General features: G+C 36.2%; 1 protein-coding gene across 1 annotated transcript in view; it reads left to right on the top strand.

Moving 5' to 3' along the window:
• The first annotated feature begins 2384 nt into the window (after positions 1 to 2384).
• The window catches only part of MALRD1 (MAM and LDL receptor class A domain containing 1), a 600618-nt gene continuing 580779 nt past the window's right edge, over positions 2385 to 22223 (top strand). The window contains exons 1-2 of the mRNA XM_047755391.1: positions 2385 to 2707; positions 18999 to 19139. Of these exons, the coding sequence (XP_047611347.1) occupies positions 2497 to 2707; positions 18999 to 19139 (352 nt within the window). The 5' untranslated portion in view covers positions 2385 to 2496. The remainder of the gene's footprint in view (positions 2708 to 18998; positions 19140 to 22223) is intronic.

Below are 22223 nucleotides of genomic sequence, written 5' to 3'. Positions count from 1 at the left end.
AAAGGCAATAGTTTGCCTCTACTAACCCCAGACTCCCAGTCCCTCCCACTCCCTTGGCAACCACAAGTCTGTTCTCCAAGTCAATGAGTTTCTTTTGTGTGGAAAGGTTCATTTGTGCCATATTTTAAATTCCAGAAATAAGTGATATCATATGGTATTTGGCTTTCTCTATCTGACTTACTTCACTTAGTATGAGAGTCTCTAGTTCATCCATGCTGCTGCAAAGGGCATTATTTTGTTCTTTTTTTATGGCTGAGTAGTATTCCATTGTGTATATATACCACATCTTCTTAATGCATTCATCTGTCTATGGACATTTGGGTTTTTTTCCATGTCTTGGCTATTGTGAATAGTGCTGCAATGAACATATGTGTGCATATATCTTTTTCCAGGATAGTTTGGTCCAGATATGTGCCCAAGAGTGGGATTGCCAGGTCATATGGTAGTTCTATATTTAGTTTTCTAACCTGTATACTGTTTTCCATAGTGGTTGTACCAATTTACATCCCCTCCAACAGTGTAGGAGGGTTTGCTTTTCTCCACATCCTCTCTAGTATTTGTTATTTGTGGACTTATTAATGAAGGCCATTCTGACAGGTGTGAGGTAGTATCTCACAGTAGTTTTGATTGGCATTTCTCTAATAATCAGTGATGCTGGGCAGTTTTTCATGTGCTTCCTGGCCATCTGTAGATGTTCTTTGGAAAAATGTCTATTCAGGTCTTTTGGCCATTTTTCAATTGGGTTGTTGGTTTTTTGCTGTTGAGTTGTATAAGTTGTTTGTATATTTTAGAGATTAAGCCATTGTCAGTTGCATCATTTGAAACTATTTTCTCCCATTACATAAGTTGTCTTTTTGGGTTTTTTATGGTTTCCTTTGCTGTGCAAAAACTTCTTGGTTTATTGGTTTATTTTTGCTTTTATTTCTGTTGCCTTGGGAGACTGACCTAAGAAAACATTTGTAAAGTTGATGTCAGAGAATGTTTTGCCTGTGTTCTCTTCCAGGAGTTTGATGGTGTCTTGTCTTACATTTAAGTCTTTAAGCCATTTTGAGTTTATTTTTGTGCATGGTGTGAGGGTGTGTTCCAGTTTCATGGATTTATATGTGGCTGTCCAGGTTTCCCAGTACCACTTGGCTGAAAAGACTTTTTCCCATTTTATGCTCTTGCCTCCTTGGTCAAAGATTAATTGACCATAGGTGTCTGGGTTTATTTCTGTGTTTTCTATTCTGTTCCATTGGTCTATATGTCTGTTTTGGTACCAGTCTCACACTGTCTTGATTACTGTAGCTTTGTAATATTGCCTGAAGTCTGGGAGAGTGATGCCTCCTGCTTGGTTTTTGTTCCTCAGGGTGATGCTCATACCTTAGGACTTTATATCTTATTGGATTTTTTTTTTCTTAGGGTGGGTGAAAAATCTTGCCTTTCTTACACCTTCTTTAAAAGCACAGATACATTTTCTGTTCCTGATCTGTGGTTCTTTCCACCCTACATTCTCCAGTCAATCCTTAGATTTGGTGTCTTCATCTCTTCCAGTTATATTGTGAAACTTAAAAGAAAGTAGTTGGGAAGATCTTTAATATGCCTTTAAGAAATCAAGTATAAAGGGATATTTTGAGTATTTGCCTTTATATAATTTCTATAATTATTAAGTTTCGTAGAATTTTATTATAAAGTTAAGGTGTGCTGAATTTTAGTATACAGTTTGTTCTGAATATGCATCCTGAGATCATGTGTTTCACTTGTAAACACAATTAAGATGAACTGACAGGAGAGTCTATTCTACAGAAGGAAGAACACTGCACCCTGCACCAGGGTACTTAAATTCCAGTTTCTAGCACCAAATAACTGTATTTCCCCAAAATATCACTTAACTTTCTTGGACCCAAGTTACATGATTTGGAAAATAATGATCTCCAATATTCCTTTAGCTTTTAAAATCCTATGGTTCTCAGTTCTTATCTAAATAAGCATGCTAAGTTTCTATTCAGTGATTGAAAGTAAGCATTTCATTCTTGAAGAACAATTTTAATAATCAGACCTGAAGTATTTGCTTAGTTTTTAGTAACAGTGATGTTCTAAATTATACGAACATGATTAAGCAGAGGAACTAATAGTGAACATTTCTATGTTACTTATAACCTAATTGTGGTTTTCCCCCCATTTATGTGCCTGTCCTTTGTTTTTTAAAATTTTCTTTTAGAAGATAGTATGATTATAAGGGCTTACATTGTTTAAACATGATATACACAGGGCAATAAATGTCCATGCTCAGCTAGAGATAGAAATGGTGCAATGGCTCAAGTTAAATATTTTCTAAAGACACTCCTCTGAAAGAGTAAATGAACTGCCTTGGACTCATTTGTTAAGAGGTGCGGATAGTGGCGGACATTGATAATACCCAGTCGTAGGAGGCAAACCTGGAAACAGAAGGATAGAGAAAAGAAACCATGTTTCTAATGATGGATTCGCCGGTGACAACAGACTGATCTCTGGGACATGTACCAAGTAATGCTCCTCTGCCTTCCCAGAATGCTAGCTTTCCCAAAGAATGAAGCCTGTTGTATCCTTTGGATTTCTTGTGTTTTTCTCTCCGTATTGGTTCCGCAAGGATCAGAAGCCTTTCAGTGTGACAATGGGGTCTCCTTGCCTGCTGACCACGTGTGTGACTTCACAGACCAGTGTGGTGACATGAGCGATGAAAATCAATGTAAGTTTCCTTCCTGTCCTTCCTCCAAGTCCTGTCCACCTTTAAACAAAGGGTAGCTGAGCCATACAGAGAGCTAGCCGTGCACAGATGCCATTTATATGCTTTGAGTGTCAATCAGAAACTAAACAATTCTTTTAGATCCACAAATACATATTACTCTAATGACATGGTATCAAATCGCTAAGAATCTAACAGAATGAAATGTATTATGATTCAGTTTTTACTGATTATAAAGAAGCAGTGATGGGCAGAAAGGTAGCTTTTAATGTTAGTGAAGCAAGATTTAAAAGAGCTTCTTACTGCAGCTTTGCAACGCTGTGATGGCAGTTACGAGCTTAAGTTTGAATTCAGTCTGGGAATATTTGAGATGAATTTTAAAGTGGGTGAGTAGATTTTATTTTTGTCTCTAGGACGTTCCCATCAAGTGAGTTGGTGCTTCTATGCAGAGCATAACTCTTAAAGTATCCTTTGATTCTAGTTCAGAGGAAAGAGCATGAGCTTCAGAGGGTATAGAATCTAGATTGGAATTGTGGGTAAACCATCAGTTAATGGTGTCATCTTGAACCTCTACTTTATTGTAAGAGGTCAGAAAGTGAGATAAACTGATCTCACTGGCGGGAGAATGGTCCATTACTGTCTGATATAACATTAATTAAAAAGTTCACCTGGGGGAGAGACAGGTAAAGACATGGTATGTTTCTGTAGTTAATATTGCAATAGCACATCCTGCAAAAAGACTGCATTTCACCAATGAAACAAGTGCCATTCCTACAAAGAATCATCTTTCTTTCGTTTTTTTTTGGGGGGGGGGGGTTGCCGTGGCATATGGAAGTTCCCAGGTTAGGGGTTTAATCGGAGCGGTAGCCGCCGGCCTATGCCAGAGCCACAGCAACGAGAGATCCGAGCGTGTCTGCAACCTACACCACAGCTCACAGCAACACCAGATTCTTAACCCAATGGAGCAAGGCCAGGGCTCGAACCTGCAACCTCATGGTTCCTAGTCAGATTCGTTAACCACTGAGCCACAACGGGAACTCCAGAATCACCTTTCATTAACATTTTCATACAATTAAATGAATTTGTTGTTAATTTATTATAACTATTGATTCACTTATTTGGAGGCAGTAAGTCTAGTATTTTAGAGCAATTTACTCAAAACATATTTTCTATTGTATTGAGATACTATATTAATTGATGCTTACAGGATTCTTCATTTTCTTCTCCCACATAAGGTTCTACATGTTTGATTTTGCTGTTATCCTTTTATGCTCATATTCCTTTGTTAATTACATTAAAGGAAGAAAAAGTGATTACTGATAAATGTCTTTAGAAGGAGTTCCTGTCCTGGCACAGTTGTTAATGAATCTGACTAGGAACCATGAGGTTGCAGGTTCGATCCCTGGCCTTGCTCAGTGGGTTAACGATCCAGTGTTGCCATGAGCTGTGGTGTAGGTCACAGACGCAGCTCAGATCCCACATTGCATGGCATAGGCTGGCAGCTATAGCTCCGATTAGACCCCTAGCCTGGGAACCTCCATATCCCATGGGAAGCAGCCCTCGAAAAGGCAAAAAGAAAAAACAAAAACCTCTAGAAGGAAAAAGGTGCATGATTTTTCTTCCATGGTTTGGAATAGTGATCATGCCGTCAAACTATTAAACACAAAATGCAACCAAAGACAAGGATTCATTTATATTTGTCCAGTTTCCCCAGAGAAGCTACAGGTGGATGGGCTGCCCTTTCTCTGGCCTGTCTGGGAAAAGCCCTTGCTGCTGTTTGGTGAGCAGCAAAGAGGAACCACTCGGCTGGTTTGACAAGAAGTGCAAAGTCCCTTCCATGATTAACCCCTATGAAGCTTCCTTTAGCACAGTTGCAGTGATAACAGGCATGGCCCTGCTTCAGGGAAGAGGTTAATGTGAAAGAAGGAGAAAGCCATGGAGTGGGGAAGGGCCTGGCTGCATGAGAGATTCTAATAACCCCAGCTTTAGAGGAGTGTGAAGGAACAGATCTGTTGAATAAACAGGCTTCATTTTAAGTGTTATCCTGGGAGGCCACCTTTTGGCTTTTTCACTTTTCATTTCTGAGTAGTTTCCACTTTAGTATTTTATTTTAAATGAGGACCGTAACCTGTAGATAAAAAATTGAGAATTGCTTTAAAGCATGAGTTTCTTTTGTATGCCACACTAGGGAGAAAATATTGTGAAAAATGATGATGGCCAAGCAATTTCTCTCTTGAAAATTTGTGATGCTGAACTTAGAGATAAGATTTTTTTTTCTCTAAAGCTGACTTTATAATGATGCTAAAGGAGTCATATTTTGGGGAAAAAATCAATCTGTGACCCTCTTTGAAGTCCAAGTGGTGTGACCTTTAAAGAAATAGGTTAATAGGTTGACTTTTCTTAATGAAATTGGCATAGTTGAAGTTGAATTTCAGATGCAATGGATTCTATTAATAATTTTTGGAAATTTTTCTTATTTTACATGATGGTCCTCTTTTTCAGAATTTTAACGTATTATTTTAACTCAATATTTTTAAAAGATACTAGATTTAGAAAGACTGAATCTTCACAGTGAAATAAATTCTATTTATACCCAAGATTGAACACAATCTTAAGCTAGAAAAATTATTTTTTGATATAACAACTATTTGGTGCTAATGTCGACAAGAATCTCTATTAGAATTTATTATCTTTTTATTACAAATTATATATTTAAAAATTTTTGTTGGAATATAGTTGGTCGATTTATTGATATCTTGAGCCAGGGAAATAGGTGTTGTGGTACTGATCTTAGTATATTTTAAAAATCATATTTATAATGTTGCATTCTGCCTCCAAGTAAACCCCATTGCTGGTCCTCCTTCTATTATTAAGTACGCTAAGAGTCTAGCTTCTCTTCTAGCAGTTCAGAATTATTTGATGTCCAAAAACTTTGCTCTTATATTTTTATTCAACAATAAAACAGTAATGATACTTATGTTGCTATCATTCAGATCCAAGTCAACCATAAGATTATGGAACACTGTACTATAAATACAGTGTTGCGATATATCCCATGTAATGGACCCCTAGCATTGGAGTATTGCCAGAAACTATTCTTCGATAATTACTTTAGCATACCTGAAGTTAGTATTAAAATTAACTTTAACATACATTTAATTCTATAGCTAAATTTACTGTGACTCAAAAGGGAAAAACATATTCAGCCAATCTGACATTTTTCCTCCTCTACCTACATGTCATGCTTAAGAACTTTTTCATTTGGTCTAGTATTTTTGTAAGGAGATAGGACTCTTTCATAATTTGATTTGATGGACGGTAATCATAAAGTTTTGAGGTTGTTTGGCAAACCCTTTTGGATTTAGGAACAAGAATTTTTTCCAAAAGTTGTTTATTTCATATAAATATAATTTATATGTGAAAGGTGTGAAAATTACCTGAGAGGTACATTCTCAAAATATGAGAGATAATAGTGCTTAATAGGATGATATTAAGTGCAAACATCGTTTCTTCAGTAGGATGACATGAATGTCAACTACTTTTAAAAGTGTAAAAATTCATAGAAATACTTGAAGATAAGCATTAGTAGAGTGAAATGTGAGGTTTCACGTGCAATATTTATCTTACCACTACATTGGATGCTAGATGTTTTATGCATATTTTTGTCAAGTAACTAAAAACCCTACTCACCACAGCAAAATGTCTTAGTTTGGGCTATTATAACAAATTCCATAATCTGGGTGGTTTAAATGACATTTAATGCTCATGGTTTTGGAGGCTGGGAAATCCAACACCAAGGTGTGGGCAGATTTGATATGTAATGTGGAGCGGGCTCTTGGTTTGCAGATAGCTGTTTTCTCACTGTGTCCTTACATGGTAGCTGGAGAGGGAACGAGCTCTGGTCTCTCCTCCTTCATAAGGACACTAATCCCATTTCAAAGGCTCCATTCTCAGGACCTAATCACCTCCCAAAGGCCCTACCTCCAAATGCCATCACCTTGGGGATTAGAGATTGAACATAGAGATTTCAAAAAGATATAAACATTCAATCCATAGCACAACAGAATTAAGTATAAGAAATCTAATAATACGTGGAGCCTAGGTGAAGAAAATTAGAAAAAAATGACATGTCTGGAACGGTCCCATAAGACTGTTTCTTTTTTTTTTTTTTTTTTTTTTTTTTTTTTTTGCTATTTCTTTGGGCCGCTCCCACGGCATATGGAGGTTCCCAGGCTAGGGGTCGAATCGGAGCTGTAGCCACCGGCCTACGCCAGAGCCACAGCAACGCGGGATCCGAGCCGCGTCTGCAACCTACACCACAGCTGACGGCAACGCCGGATCGTTAACCCACTGAGCAAGGGCAGGGACCGAACCTGCAACCTCATGGTTCCTAGTCGGATTCGTTAACCACTGCGCCACGACGGGAACTCCCCATAAGACTGTTTCTTAATGGGATGCTTCCATGGTGTCAATATGTGCATTTTAATGAAGTCAATCTATATGTTAATTAATCTATGATGCAAATATAACCAGGATAAATTTTGAAATCTGATAAAATGACTTTCTAGTTAGAGAAATGAGAATAGCTGGAAAGGGGGAGAAGAAAAATAATAATGAAAAATTTATATCATTATGGTTTATAATAGTGTATCATGTAAACTCTAACATGAAAAGTTTATAATTAGAAAATATTATGATTAAGAATATTAAGCATTTCTATAATATTTCATAAATAATGGTGTCATTAGACAGTACTTATTGCATGCCAAGCAATGTTGAGAAATTTCCATATAGTATTATATCATTTAATTTTCACCAAACATAAAAATAGTAGAAACTATTAGCGTTCCCAATCTACAGTTTAGGAAAATGAGGCTCAGATTAAACAAAATGCCAAAGGACACAGAACTGTTCAATAGAGGAGCTGGAATTAACAACCAATTATTTCTGATTCTAGAATCCTTGATAGTAGCTCATACATATTGACTTTATATATTATACACAACAACTTAAGATGACCAATTCCATCAAATAAATTTCTTATTTACTTCACACACTGAATTTCTAAAAGATAAAATGTTGTGTTAAAAATAAAGCCATAGTGGGAGTTCCCGTCGTGGTGCAGAGGTTAACGAATCCGACTAGGAACCATGAGGTTGCAGGTTCAGTCCCTGCCCTTGCTCAGTGGGTTAACGATCTGGCATTCCCGTGAGCTGTGGTGTAGGTTGCAGACGCAGCTCGGATCCCGCGTTGCTGTGGCTCTGGTGTAGGCTGGTGGCTACAGCTCCGATTCAACCCCTAGCCTGGGAACCTCCATATGCTGCGGGAGCGGCCCAAGAAATAGCAACAACAAAAAGACAAAAAGACAAAAAAAAATAAATAAAGCCATAGTCTTTACCATTTGCTTTGACATATAGTAAATCTTCAAAATATATTTGTTGAAGGTTTATGTTAAATAAAGGAAGGACTTTTTATGCATTAAATGAAAAGAAGATATAACAATCAGTAAGTTAGAATACATAGGTTAAAAATTTCAGTGTATCAAAAGCATCATAAATAAAATGAGTTCCCACTGTGACTCAGTGGGTTGATAACCGATGCCCGGCCTCATTCAGTGGGTTAAGGATCCAGTGCTGCCACAAGCTGCAGTTTAGGTTGCAGATGAGGCTCAAATCTAGTGTTGCCATGGCTATGGTGTAGACTGGCAGCTGCAGCTCCAATTTGACCCCTGGCCTGGGAACTTCCATATGCTGCAGGTGCAGCCTTAAAAAGAAAAATAAATAAATTTTAAAAGTGAAAGAATGTTACTTTAATAAAATGAGAAGATGAAGTCTCTCAGAAATATGAGTAAAAGTCCTGAAAATGCATCTCACATTAAAAAAGAGAAATAACCTCATATGACAAAGTGGTTAACTTCACTGTCCATCATAAATCACAATTGAAAATAAAAAGCTATAAATATTTAAAAATTAAACATAATTACACATGGCTAACACAGTTCCTTTTCATGTGGTTTCTGAAGGTCTTTTTCTTCTTCCTTACCCTCAAAACTTACCTCCTGCAGGCAGCCTCGTTTCCCCTTCTAGAGGCAACTTCTTCCCCTTACCTGCCCTCTCCAGGGATGGGATGATCTAGCTCTTTCACTGTGTTTTTATGCACCTCTCATCCTATGGCATCACGTCCATGCTGGGCATCTTTAGCTATTCAAGAACCAATTTTTATTCAAAAATTTTACTTAAAATTCAGTGTCTGTTTCTCTTTGTAATCCAGTTACAACAGTTCTCACTTTGCTAGAGGCAGTGGCCAGAAAGGAGTTACATACAAAGAAGTAAAAGAGAAAAAGAGTTAGGATTTCATGATTTGTCACCAGAGGACAAATCCTGAAGATTCTGAAAGTGCCAAGGCAGGGTCTCAGGAGGTGCAGTTAGTGTGTGATTCTGTCCCTGCAAGTTTTCAGAAGCAGCAAGAACCCTGGAGGCGGGTGAGTACATACAGCACACACGTGGTCCAGTGGATGGGGAAGAGGAAAAGGGAGACCAGAGGGAGGAAGGACTGATTGAAGATGGGCTTTGAATGGCCTTCATGGTCATTTGTAGGAAATTTAAAGATCTGTATGTAGCATGTACTCATGCTATCTTACAACAAGTTTGGCTATTTTTTTTTTTCTGGTAATGAAACTGGACCTTCAAGATCTTCTGGACATAACAGGGGTAACTGTGGAGTTCACCAGAACAGAGAGCACTGTGGCCAAGCTGGGAAGCTGAACACAGGGATTCTGCCCCTGTGACTGCTTGAGGGGAGAGCGGGTTGTGTGAAGACAGTGAGATGATGCAAATTCATCTCTCATTCTCCAAGTTGGAATTTGGGTCCTAATTTCTAGGAAGGCCCAGAGAAATGTTTATTTTTCTTGGGTTGGATAAAATATTCTAATTTGTTTTCAGGAGGGATCAGGTCTTCATTCTAGGATTCCAGTCCCTAAAATGACCAAAGAGGGATCTTGGTTCATTAAGACTACGTGGAAACACCTGAAACCTTCAGACTCCAGTCTTGGCCCACATGGGTGCTCTGGATTTGAGTCCTGTGATATTTACTCTTACTACATGGAACAACTTAGCATACTGAATTGAGTGCTCAGTGAAAAATAGCAAAATGCCTTTTTTGTTTATTTCACTGGACAGACACATTAGTACCATTTTGTGTTAAAGTCTCTGTCGATCCTTTGGTCTTCTCTGGTGTGTAGTCACAGTCATAAAATCATCACACCATAGAGGAGTAAGTCCTCAAGTGCCTCTAAATCTACAGCCTCATTTTGTGAATGTGGAGGAGGTGAAACCCTGAGCTAAGAGGTTATAACTCAAGGGTATGTAGCTAATTACATGGTGATCAGAGATTCAAAATGGGGTTCCTCTCCTACCATGTTTGAAATATGAATAACTTGAAGATTTATAACAGTAATTATGAAATCTAGTTTTCATGCATTGAACAACTTTAGGGGCTATGATAAAATATATAAAATGTTCCTGAATAAAATGACCCATTAGTTACTAATGTCAGAACATATACCTAAATCTCTTTCAAACTGTTTCATTTCAATAAAATGGGTATAAGCAATTTTATTAATCTTTGTCTTATTGTTATCCAAATTTATTTGACCTTTGAACAATGTGAATTTGAATTGTGCCGTCCCCATAATCGCAGGTATTTTTCAGTAGTAAATACTCTAGTACTAAAGAGTCTGTGCTTGGTTGAGCCTGGGTATGGAGGACCAACTATAACTTATGTTCAGATTAACCCCCCCTGTTGTTCAAGTGTTAACCATAATTTCAGATCTATTGTGTATAATTTGCACAAACATCAGAATGCTTTTGTTGAGTGAACTGTGAGGGTAAAATAGAAAATATCCTCTAGAATGAAATGGAATAGAAAAGCAAGATCATGGAGTTCCCATCGTGGTGGAGTGGTTAACGAATCCAACTAGGAACCATGAGGTTGCAGGTTCGATCCCGGGGCCTCGCTCAGTGGGTTAAGGATCCAGCGTTGCTGTGAGCTGTGGTGTAGGTCGCAGACACAGCTCGGCTCCTGTGTTGCTGTGCCTATGGCATAGGCTGGTAGCTGTAGCTCCGATTCCACCCCTAGCCTGGGAACCTCCATATGCCACAGGTGTGGCCCTAGGAAAAAAAAAATAATAATGAAAAGCGAGATCGAATGGAGAGTGGTACAGGATTTCACAAAGGTGTAATAAAACCCAAGCCTGCAGAACTGCACACTGGCTACAATGTTTATGATGAAATGCCTGTGAGGTATGCTTGAGAATGACAGATAAAGGCAATACCAGAGGTGGTAGAAGATAAGACTTAAGGACAGAGAGCCATGCTGGAATCACAAACTCAAGAAGGCTCGGGGTATTTTAACAAAAAGTGTAAGTCTGTGTGTGCAAAGAAAATGAATTAACAGGTCCTCGTTGAAACTTTTTGCTGCTGGAGAGGCTGAAAATTTTCCAGTGAGCAAAGGATAACAAATGGAAACTGGAAATGTCCACTTAATTGCCTGGCTATCTGTTTAGAATTTTATCATTTTATTTTAGTCAAGATAAACATATTTATAAATGCTTTTATTATTGTATGCTAACGTTCTCTCTGCTCCAGTAACCTTTTTCTTGAAAGGGCTGATCTCAGTCTCACACTGAAGATTAGGTTTCAGAGAGACCTTGAACTTGCTTTTATTTTGGAGGGAGGAGGTATGTGTGTCTATTGGATTCCTTCTGCTATTTGGAAAACAATCTTCATACAATATTTTTCATGTCAAATAACGCTGTCAGGAATTTTTTACTCTTGGCAGTTGTTGAAAGACTTGGATTCTGTTGTAACATAAATCAGTTTCCTTAATAGATTTTGATGTCTAGAATTGTTTAACACAGTTGCCAACTGTCTTTGTTCATAATGGGCACTGGAAATGTGAATGAAAAGATGCAGATTGTTCTTTCATCTCTGAGTACATTATTATATAAAAGTAGTGGTGCTTCTTGCCTGTGAAAATGTGAAAGCAACAAACAGCAAAAGCATTGGTACCTCCTGAAAACTGGCCAGATGGTGAATCTTTCTCACAAGGGAGAAGCTAAAACTTTACTGGAATTTTATCTTGACCCATCCTACAGGATTTCTAGCATGATTTCAACAGAAGAAACCATAGAACGATTAGAGAAAACTTGGTGGAGTCATGTCTTCATGAAATGCCATCCTTCCAGAGCTGCCAACAGTCTCAGGGAGGTCATGAAAAATCAAAATACTAGGTACACTAGGGCAGGAGATTTACCTGGTTTCCCCCATTTCCTGGGAGACTGAAGGGCACGTAGAATCAACTATTGATAAAGTGGCTGATTACCATTTTAGCGACTGGGTGCATTTCTCATCTGCACTTTTTCTGCAATTGCATAAAACTACTCAGTAGTGCAATGCATTTGCTCTTGTTTTGTGGCTCAAGTGTGCAAACTGACATAATCCAAGGACATTCAGTTTGAGAGCTCCCTTTGAAAATTTCAAAGCTAAATAGTGACATCAAACAGTGAAAACTTTCTTCCACAATCCAAATATCTTTGGAGGCCAATATATGTACAGATAGAATTCTGTCATATCGGTCGTTCCATATACATCATTTCTGTGTATCCATGTTGCCACTAAAGATTTGACTAGGAAATCCTGGAAGAAGGCTTGCATTCTGTTGTAAAGGTTATCAAATTAATGAAAGCAGGGACCTTGAATCACAGCTTTTAAGTAAGTTTCCATCAAAGAAGTAAGAATAGAATATAATGTTCTCTACTACTCAGAAATAATTGTGACTTTCCAAAGAATAAGTCTTAAAATGCTTGATTGGATTTGGAAGGAAAATTTTACTGATTTTGAGAGAAATTCAAAACCTATTTAGGGGGAAAAAAATGACAGGCGCTCGTTAGTGTCTGAATTCATTTACTTGATTAAAATTTTCCTCTACAAGAAAAGATCCTGTATTAACCATTAGAGAAACTAGTGAAAAGTCATAAGATGTTTTGGCCAAACTGCTATCCCAGAATAGAGAATTTATGTGAACAGCTTATAATACAAATGTGAACACTGTTTTAGGCTGGAGTGAATGCCACACATAGTCAATATTTCTGCAGAAATCACCAGACAATTATAAATGCTTGGAGAACTTCTTTCAATTTTATAAATCTCTAAACACTGTTAAAATATGATTTATAAATCTTTTTCTCATGTGTCATTGATAGTTTCTATATCAAATTCTTGTCAAAGATGTGCTTAATGGCTTGAAATTAAAGGCAACTATATGACAAAATTCCAACATAAGTAATATTGGGTAATTCTGCTGTGAGCTGTGGACGTTGTAATTCCATTTGCTTAAACATACCTAAGTTAGGGTTTTTCCTGTTTTTGCCTCAATGAAAATATTAAAATTAATTCAATGTGAAATACAAACATTTCCCTGATAAACAGGGCCAAATAATAGCACTCTTTCATGTAAATTTACTTTTGAGAGTAATTAAATTTTACTTTCATATAATTGGAATATTTTGGATTCATTTCATCCTTTGCAGGAACTCATTATTAATTTTTACATTAAATGAAAGTAAAAGAGATATTTCTTTGTGAAAATGTTTTAAATGCTATCTACTTAAAGAAAATTATTTTCCAAACAGTAAAATGTATGTAAAGTGTTGTGGCTCTGTAACTTTACTCAAAAAGGGAGGGAAATAAAAACATTTAATCTTGGACTAGAAGAAAATTAACACACTGAAGACTATATATAAAAAATCCACAGCTAACATTATATTCAATGGTGAGAGATGGAAAGCTTTTTCTTTAAGATCTGGAGCAAGCCATGATACCCTCTTTCATCACTTCTGTCAACATAGTACTGGAAGTCTCAGCCAGAGTAATTAGACAAACAAAAAAATAACATCCATTCAAATTGGAAATGAACATGTAAAATGATCTCTTCTCACAAATAATGTGAACTTAAATGTAGAAAACCCTAAAAGGTTTATGAAAAACATGTTAGAACAAATTAAAAAATTAAGCAAAGCTGCAGGATGCAAAATCAACCCGTAAAAATCAGTTGCATTTCTGTGCATTAACACTGAACAATGTAAAGAAAATTCATAATCACATTAGACAATATAGAATACTTAGGAATAAATACAACCATGGAGAGGAAAGACGCGTAGGTGGAAAACTAAAAGTTGTTGCTGGAAGAAATTGAAGAAGACACAAATGGAAAGACATCTCATGTTAATGGATTGGAAGAATTAATATTGTTTAGATGTTACTACTGCACAAAGTGGTCTATAGATTCACTGTAATCCTTCTCGAAATATTGTGCAAGAATATTTTTTGCACAAATAGAAAAATCCATCCTAGAATGCACGTGGAATTTCAGGGGTCCCCAAATAACCAGAACAATCTTAAAAAGGAAACATGTTATAGCTCTCACACTTTCTGATTTTAAAACTTATTTAAAAAAGCTACAGTAATTGAGACTATGGAATTGTCATAAAGACAAGCACATAGGCCAATGGAATGCAGTAGGTTAGAAATAAGCTCTTTCATAGATGTTTAGATGATTTTTGACAAGGGTGCCAAGACTGTTTAGTAAGGAAAGAAGAGTATTTTCAATAAACTGTTGTGAAAACTGGATATGTACATGCAAAAAGGTTAAACTTGGACCCCCTACCTTACAGCATATACAAAGTTAACTCAAAATGTCAAAACCCTAAATGTAAGCTAAAACTATAAAACTTTTAGAGGATAACACAGGGAAAATCTTCCTAATAATTTGGCAATGACTTCTTGGTAATCAGAGGCAACAAAGAAAAACTAGATAAATTAGAGCTCATCATAATGAAAAACCTTTTGTGTATCAGAGTACACTATCAGGATAAGTCAGTCCATGAAATGGAAGAAACTATTTGCAAATCTTATATCTAAGACACTGACATGCAGAATGTATAAAAAGGTCATACAGGAGTCCCGTCGTGGTGCAACAGAAGTGAATCTGACTAGAAACCATGAGGTTGAGGGTTTGATCCCTGGCCTCACTCACTGGGTTACAGATCCGGCATGGCCGCGAGCTGTGGTGTAGGTCTCAGATGTGGTTCGGATCTGGCGTGGCTGTGGCTCGGATTCAACCCCTAGCCTTGGAACCTCCATATCCGTGAGTGCGGCCCTAAAAAGACCAAAAAAATAAATAACAATAAAAAAGTCATACAATTCAACAAAGAACAACCAATCTGATTAAAAACTGCGCAAACGACTTGAATAGCTATTTCTCCAAAGAAGATATACGGATATCAAATAAGCATTTAAAAAGATGTTCAACATCATTAATATTTTGGAAAATGCAAATCAAAACCACAATGAGATACTACCTCACGTCTATTGGGATGGTTATTAGAAACAAAATCTAAGAAAGTAACAAGTGTTGGCAAAGATGCTGAGATATTGCAACACTTGTGCATTGTTTGTGGGAATTTAAAAGCTGTTGGCTTCTGTGGAAATGGTATGGTAATTCCATAAAATACTAGAAATAAAATTTCCTTTTGAATCCGGAGATATCAAAAAGAAATGAAGTTAGGGACTCCAACAGATATTTATTATAACCATGTTTATATCATTATTCCCAATAGTGAAAAGGTAGAAGAAACCCAGGTATCTTCCAGTAGATGACTGAATAAATAAAATGTAGTAGATCCATAAAATGGAATATTATTCAGCTTTAAAAAATTCTGACACATGCTACAACATGTATGAACCTTGAGGACATTACACTAAATGAAAAAAGCCAGTCACAAAAGGATGGATATTGCATTATTCCACTTATTTGAGGTACTGGAATTGTCTAGTTCATGGAGACAGAAAGTAGGGTAGTGGTTGCCAGGGGCTGAGGGAAGGAAGGAATAATGTCAATTAGGAAAAATGAAAAAAGTTCTGAGTTGGATGGTGGTGATGGTTGCATTACAATATTAATGTATTACAGAACTGTACACTTAAAGATGGTTAAAATGATGAATTTCGTGTCATGTATATTTTGGCACAGTTTTCCCAAAAGCAGGATTTATCATTAAGGAAAGGTTAATGTGCCTCAGAACTTTCAAGAGGGAAAGAAATGTGCATTATTAATATAGGCTCAGGCAATATTATGAAATAAATGGTTTGCTTTTAATACCTTCTATCCCTTTGTAGAGTTTTCCTAATTCTTATATTTTAAGTCTTCTAGGAACTTTATATTGTGTATCTACTCATACTGTACTTTACTAAGTTAATCCTGAGCTCTGCATCATTTTTTTGCCATTGGCACTGTCAAATGTTTTTTTCTCCTTCCTATTTTCTCAGAAGCATGTCCTGTATTAACTGTCACTTTAAGATACAGTTTAGCATTATGGTGTTAATTATTGAATCTGTGAACAACTCCAAAGCAAATTTTTTTTTTTTTTTTTTGCCACACCGATGGCATGTGGAAGTTCCTGGTATAAGGATAGAATCTAAGCTGCAGCTGCAACCTATCCTACAGCCTCTGGCAATGCTGGATCCTTAACCCACTGTGCTGGGTTGGTGTTTGAACCTGTGCCTCCACAGTAACCCACTGTAGTTGGATTTTTAACCCACTGCCGTGCCCCAGTGAAATCCTGCACTAAATTTTTGAGAGAGTCAGGCATGGTAGAAGCTAAATCGGGAGATAATTGAGTCTTCCAAACGACCTAAGGCAAACATGGAGATACTCTTTTTTTTTTTTTTTTTTGACTACAGTACACCTGAACTTTGGGATCGCAAAATTGAAAACAAATGATGAGTTCCACAAACCTAGGATTCTGCTAATCAGGTCCCGCATCCCACTCCATCTTCTTCTATATTCTGTCTGACTGCAGCATTAACTGTGGTAGCAGAAAAATCTCCATTGAGGCAGATTTTAGTATAGCAAGTACTATCCAATTTAAGCATACATGTGTGGCATATGAGATTTAAAGGCAAATCAACCACAATTCAAAAGAATTGTTCGAATAGTTTAAAATATACAATTCTCTGTTGGGAAGAAAATGAGTTCTTGGAAAATTTTTTAATGCATTTTTGATTAATCCTGTTTTTAGAAGCTCATGATTGCTTTTTTTAATAAGAATTAGTTGAAGATGTATGCTAATTAGATTCATTTTGTAACAAAGAGAACCCCCACAGTTGAGACTATTCAGACCTACAAATGTTTTATTTAGCTCTTTTACTAGTTCTAACACTTCCAGAATACATCATCATTATCCTTGTGTATTAAAGAAAGAACATAGGAAGCAGACATCAACTAGGTAATTGTAATGCAAGGTAATTTCTTGGTATTTAAAAACTGTTTGACACCGATGTGAGAATGTGTGTATTTCTTATACACCTAATTGTTGAAATATGGTGATAAAAATAGTTTAGAATATTTTTTAATCACATGGATCATTAGAAAAATTGCTGGGACTAAAAGAGACCTGAAAACAGATACATATTTATGCAGACACATGCATTGCTAATTGAATGACGCACACGCACATTTATATACAAATAACTACATAATTTAGTTCATTTTCTGTTCAACCAGATCCCTGGACCACTAGGGGTCCATGAGATAATGATCGGAATATTCTGGCTATTCTAAATATTTCAAAGGCCTTAAGGAGATTTTTAACATGGTATGATTCATAGACTAATCAAGTTTCTTCGCTTTTAGGTAGAGTGACACCGTTCTGCCTGCAAATTCCGGCGTCCTCAGGCTGATGAGAAACTCTGATAGACCTCTAATTCCTAGGTCTTTGCTAAAAATGCATTAGTGGATTAAAAATGAGACCTTAAATTAGAGCTTTAAAATTCAGGTTCTGGTCAGATACTGACTCACAGACTTTGAAAAACTTATGGTTTCCAAATGAAACAGGTTGGTGGGTGGGAGGGGGGTGCACTGAGGGTTTGGGATGGAAATGCTATAAAATTTGGTTGTGATGATTGTTGTACACCTGTAAATGTAATAAAATTCATTAATTAAAAAAAATTCAGGTTGTGGAGTCAAAAAAGACCTAATCTTCATCTTGGCCTCAGCATTCACTAGCGGCCTGCTTCATAAAGTTGTTGTAAGGAATAAACACACTACTGCAGATCCAATGCGTAGCCCACAACTAACTCAATAAATTGTACTATTAATACTCCTGTTAGTGTTACAGAATATAGCTGCTTTGTAAAATCTTTCAAAATAAGGAATCTAGGACTAAAATTAATAAGAGAGACCATTAGGAGGTTTATTTAATTTGTTTACAAGTGTCATTTCTAAATTGACTTTCGATACTCAATGATTTCAAGAACATGTACCAGAGATATTATGATGAAGTAATATTTTGTCCAAAATGTGATTAAATAAAAACAGGGTTTTGTGACTGGATTATCAAGCACTGTCTACCTATTAACCAGCGTAACTGCTGTGGCTAATGCAACCAGTTAGGACAAGAACAGACTTGTCGAAGGAAAAATCCCACAGACACTAAGAACTACAACCAAGGGAGGGTATATTTGCAGTTGAATTAATTTATTTTTTAGAGAATGATATTTTCAGATGTTGGATAATGGACTAAAGTCCTCCCAGGCCTCTTGGATCACTTACACCTAGAGGGGGGAAAAAAAGGGTATAAAAATGTCTTTGTAATTAAAAAAAAAAAAAAAACACATCAAGGATTTCAAGAACATTGAGATACAACAGGCAGTTCTATATTCAATTCCAGGGGTCTATCACAGCCATAGATGGCTGAGTTTTTAATCGGAGGGTCCTTTCTGAATTGGTCTATTCAAACCCAAAATCAAAGTGAATTTGAAGATGTACACTTAATAATTCCCATATTTTGTGGTACCTAAGAGTTGTATTTTTGCATATGTTATGTCATTTGATCCTCATAGCGAGGAGGCAGGGCAAGATATCATTATTTCAGTTTTATGGCAAAGAAGGGGCTTGCTGTGATTAAGGGGTTCAGCTAAGCCCCTCAGTTAATAAGAGACACAATCAGGATGGGGTTCTCAGTCTCACCCTATGTGGCAATGTCTTTGTATGACCACATTGGTTTTTACATTGGTGGTTTATTCAAATGTCTCATACAAAAAAAAAAAAAACTTTGCATTAATAAAGTAGACTTAAAATGTGAAAGATTTTTCCAATTTCTTCATGTACAATTGTCTTCTTTCTTAAGAAGCCAAACAGTTGTGAAAGCTAAGTTCTTTTTTTTTTTTTTTCTCATTAGGCTCCAGTTATGAAAGATGTGATTTTGAGGATGGCCTCTGCAGTGTGATTCAAGATCAGAGTCTGCGACTTGGCTGGACCAGGAGAAATGGGATGACGGGCCCATCACCTCCATTTTATGATCACAATGGTGATATGCTTGGTAAATGCTTCAAATTTCCTTCGTTACGTTTTTGTCGAGGTTGGTTAGGACAGTAAAATCTTGACTGATATGTAGATAGTAATGAATATAATGTCTAATATTATACTCTTCAACTATATTCAAGATATTTATGATTCTAAAATGTCATTAGAATCTTATAATTGGATTCTTGGGCTCTTGGGGGTCTATCTAGATAATAATTGGGATTTTCTAGCTATTTTGACTCTATGAAAATTGAGATTTAAGCATAATGCTAGAATTAATCTAGTATTATTACTAGATTAATTTGTCAGGTATCTTTGCTTTTGGCTGGACTGTTGCACTTTCTCTAGTGATGCTTGTTTTCTTTGGCTGACTAGGAAGCTCTGATGGACTCATTGCTAGCCTTTTGAGTTAGTTCTGGAGCCAGACATTTATTCATTTCTTTATTTGTTACCTAAAGAACTTAATTCATCATTTTGTACTAGGCATTTAAGGTATTTTAGTGAGCAAAAATCACCTCTGTGCCTGCCTTTGTCTGATGGGCTTATACATGATATGAAAAGAAATAATCCGTTGTCTGGTGTAACTCATGGAAGTCTGCTGTTTTTTTTTTTTTTTTTAATAAAAGTTATACTTCTCTCAAATAAATACAGTAAAATGTAAGTGTGAGATAATTTAAAGCAAGCAGGTATTAGATGTTAATGGAATGTTTGCATAATTATACAAGGGAGTTAGAATCTTGGCTCTGTCACTTAACACGTTGTATGATCTTGAGCAATTTGCTTTGTTAAACCTTGGTTTTCCCAGCTCGAAAGCCTGTCATAGGATAGAATTTAAGAACTAAATAAGCCCTTGTTAGTCAGACTATAAAATAACTAGTAAAAAGTTGATATTTAATACATTTCTGAATAATTTTGTCTCCCTCATTTTAAATTCTCTGTAAGTAAAATGGAGTTTATTTTGCTCGGCTTTGATGACAAGAGTATGTTTTAAAAAGAATTTTTAACATTTCTAAGGAATAAGCCAACTTGATCATTAAAAAAAGGATGAGCTTCACAAACAGGACCAGTGACGTACTGCAGTACATAAAGCTTCGATTATGGGTTCAGTTATATTGGATGGTGATATTGAACCTGGTTCCCAAATGTTAGCCGCTGCAATGCCCCGTGAGGTGTTTGAGCCCATCCTTCCTTCAGAACTCCCCTTTTTCTTAGAAGGCTATTCACAGCATAGGTTTACTTAACCTGGTCTCCATTGTGGCCAGAATATTCGATGTTTTCTTTTTATGTTGTTTGTGGCTCTTCTAGTCTTGCATGCCTCTTTGTCTTGGAATTAGATGTCAGGATCTCTGCCTTTTTTTCTCTTCCTCCCCCACCCCCACTCTTTTTGTTTTCCAGCCTTCTCTCTTTTCATTTTGCTGTGCTAAATTTTGATCACCTAGTCAAGGGATAAAATGGGGGCAATTGACATCAAAATTGAGATGCTATGTGGACAGACACTACTTTAGCTATATCAGTTTAAGATTTCTGGAATCAGGTCAGTTGAGTTTGAACCCTGGCCCTGCTGTGTGGTCTCAGTCTTCTCATCTGTAAAATGGAAATAATAATAGAAGTTTCATAAGGGAAAGGGGACAAAATACGATCAAGCATAATTATGGAGGAGTAGTGATTTTAATAATAGTGATGCATCTCAGAACTATAATTACATGTTAAAAATATGAGTATTTCCCTAGAGATAATTTTAAATAAGCAAATGTTTTGCCTTTAGATATTAGGTGCTTAAAAATGTTTATGGAAAAATAGGCATGGGAGAATCTCATTTCCATTCAGAAATCCTTATTTCATGACTATTAATAAAATTTTTGATCAACTTACCCTTGAAATAATTTGCCAGTGCTCCAGAATATTATTTGTCATCATGTAATCAATACCTTGAGAAGTTTTCAGAGCTAAGTTTGAAAATCTATTAGAATATCAAAAACATCACTGTGTCAATGTTTGAAGTCTCCTAAAGCTTGGGGCAGTGTGATTAAGATGTATTGATTTTGAAAAGTATATAGTATAAGATAAAATGGTATCATTACAAAAATTAAAATACATCTTTGAAATGATAGTAAAACTTTACTTTTTGAGAATGGAATTTTTTTCTTATAAGAATGTAAGAATTTTTCTTATAATTGTTATAAAATATGCTTTAAATCCACAGTTCAGCTGATAATAAAAGTTGAAATATGAGGTTTTTGGCATTTATAATCTCTATAAAACTAAACTGTATAGGTTATCAAAGATAAAAAATAATTTATTTGAGAAGTTAACATTCCCTTTTATACCACGGAATATTTTTCTTATTTGGGTGTTTAAAATTAGGTTTAAATGGGTTTTTGAGAACTTTTGTTGTTTTAAGGTATTATTAAATTGGGTCTAAAATCCATATTTTGTGAAACATATAGTAGTAAACAACATCCAGTCCTTTTATTTTGTTCTAGGAAGATATGCTGATCATAGCCTGAAGGGCCTTTGTTATTCTCCACAGACACACCTGCAGTGATGCGTTGCTGGAGCATTTCTTTGGTCATCTGGGATGGCTGGGCAGCACATAGTAGCTTTGAAAGTTTCGTTTACACTATGTTTCTTAATTTATGGCCATATTAACTCCTTTTTTTTTTTTTTTTGCTAGTAAGCTATGAACAGGATCTGTGTACCCACTTGTAATGTATATGTTTCCTCTCCACTGACAGTTTATTATAAAATTTTCAGGAATATGAAAAAGGTCTAAAAAAACTTACTGTGAGGAACCACTACTTAGGTTATATAATTAAAATTATTATCTTTATTTTATCAGTATATATCCATCTACCCATCCCTTTCTCCATCCATCATTCCGTCATATTTTCTGTACATCCTAAGAAAGTTGCAGGAATCACTTTATTGCAAATACATTAGCAGAGCATCATTTACTAGATACAGGGGCCAATAAACCATATATCCTGTGGGTAACTTTCCTGTCTTTATAAATACGATTTGAGGGAACACAGCCATGGCCATTCATTCACAAATTGTCTGTGGCTGACTTTGAGCCACAACTTGAGTGATGATTGGTTGT

Source organism: Phacochoerus africanus, chromosome 12 (genome assembly GCF_016906955.1).
Source record: "Phacochoerus africanus isolate WHEZ1 chromosome 12, ROS_Pafr_v1, whole genome shotgun sequence".
In the NCBI taxonomy this organism is placed as follows: domain Eukaryota; kingdom Metazoa; phylum Chordata; class Mammalia; order Artiodactyla; family Suidae; genus Phacochoerus; species Phacochoerus africanus.
This window is presented reverse-complemented; position numbering and strand designations above follow the sequence as displayed.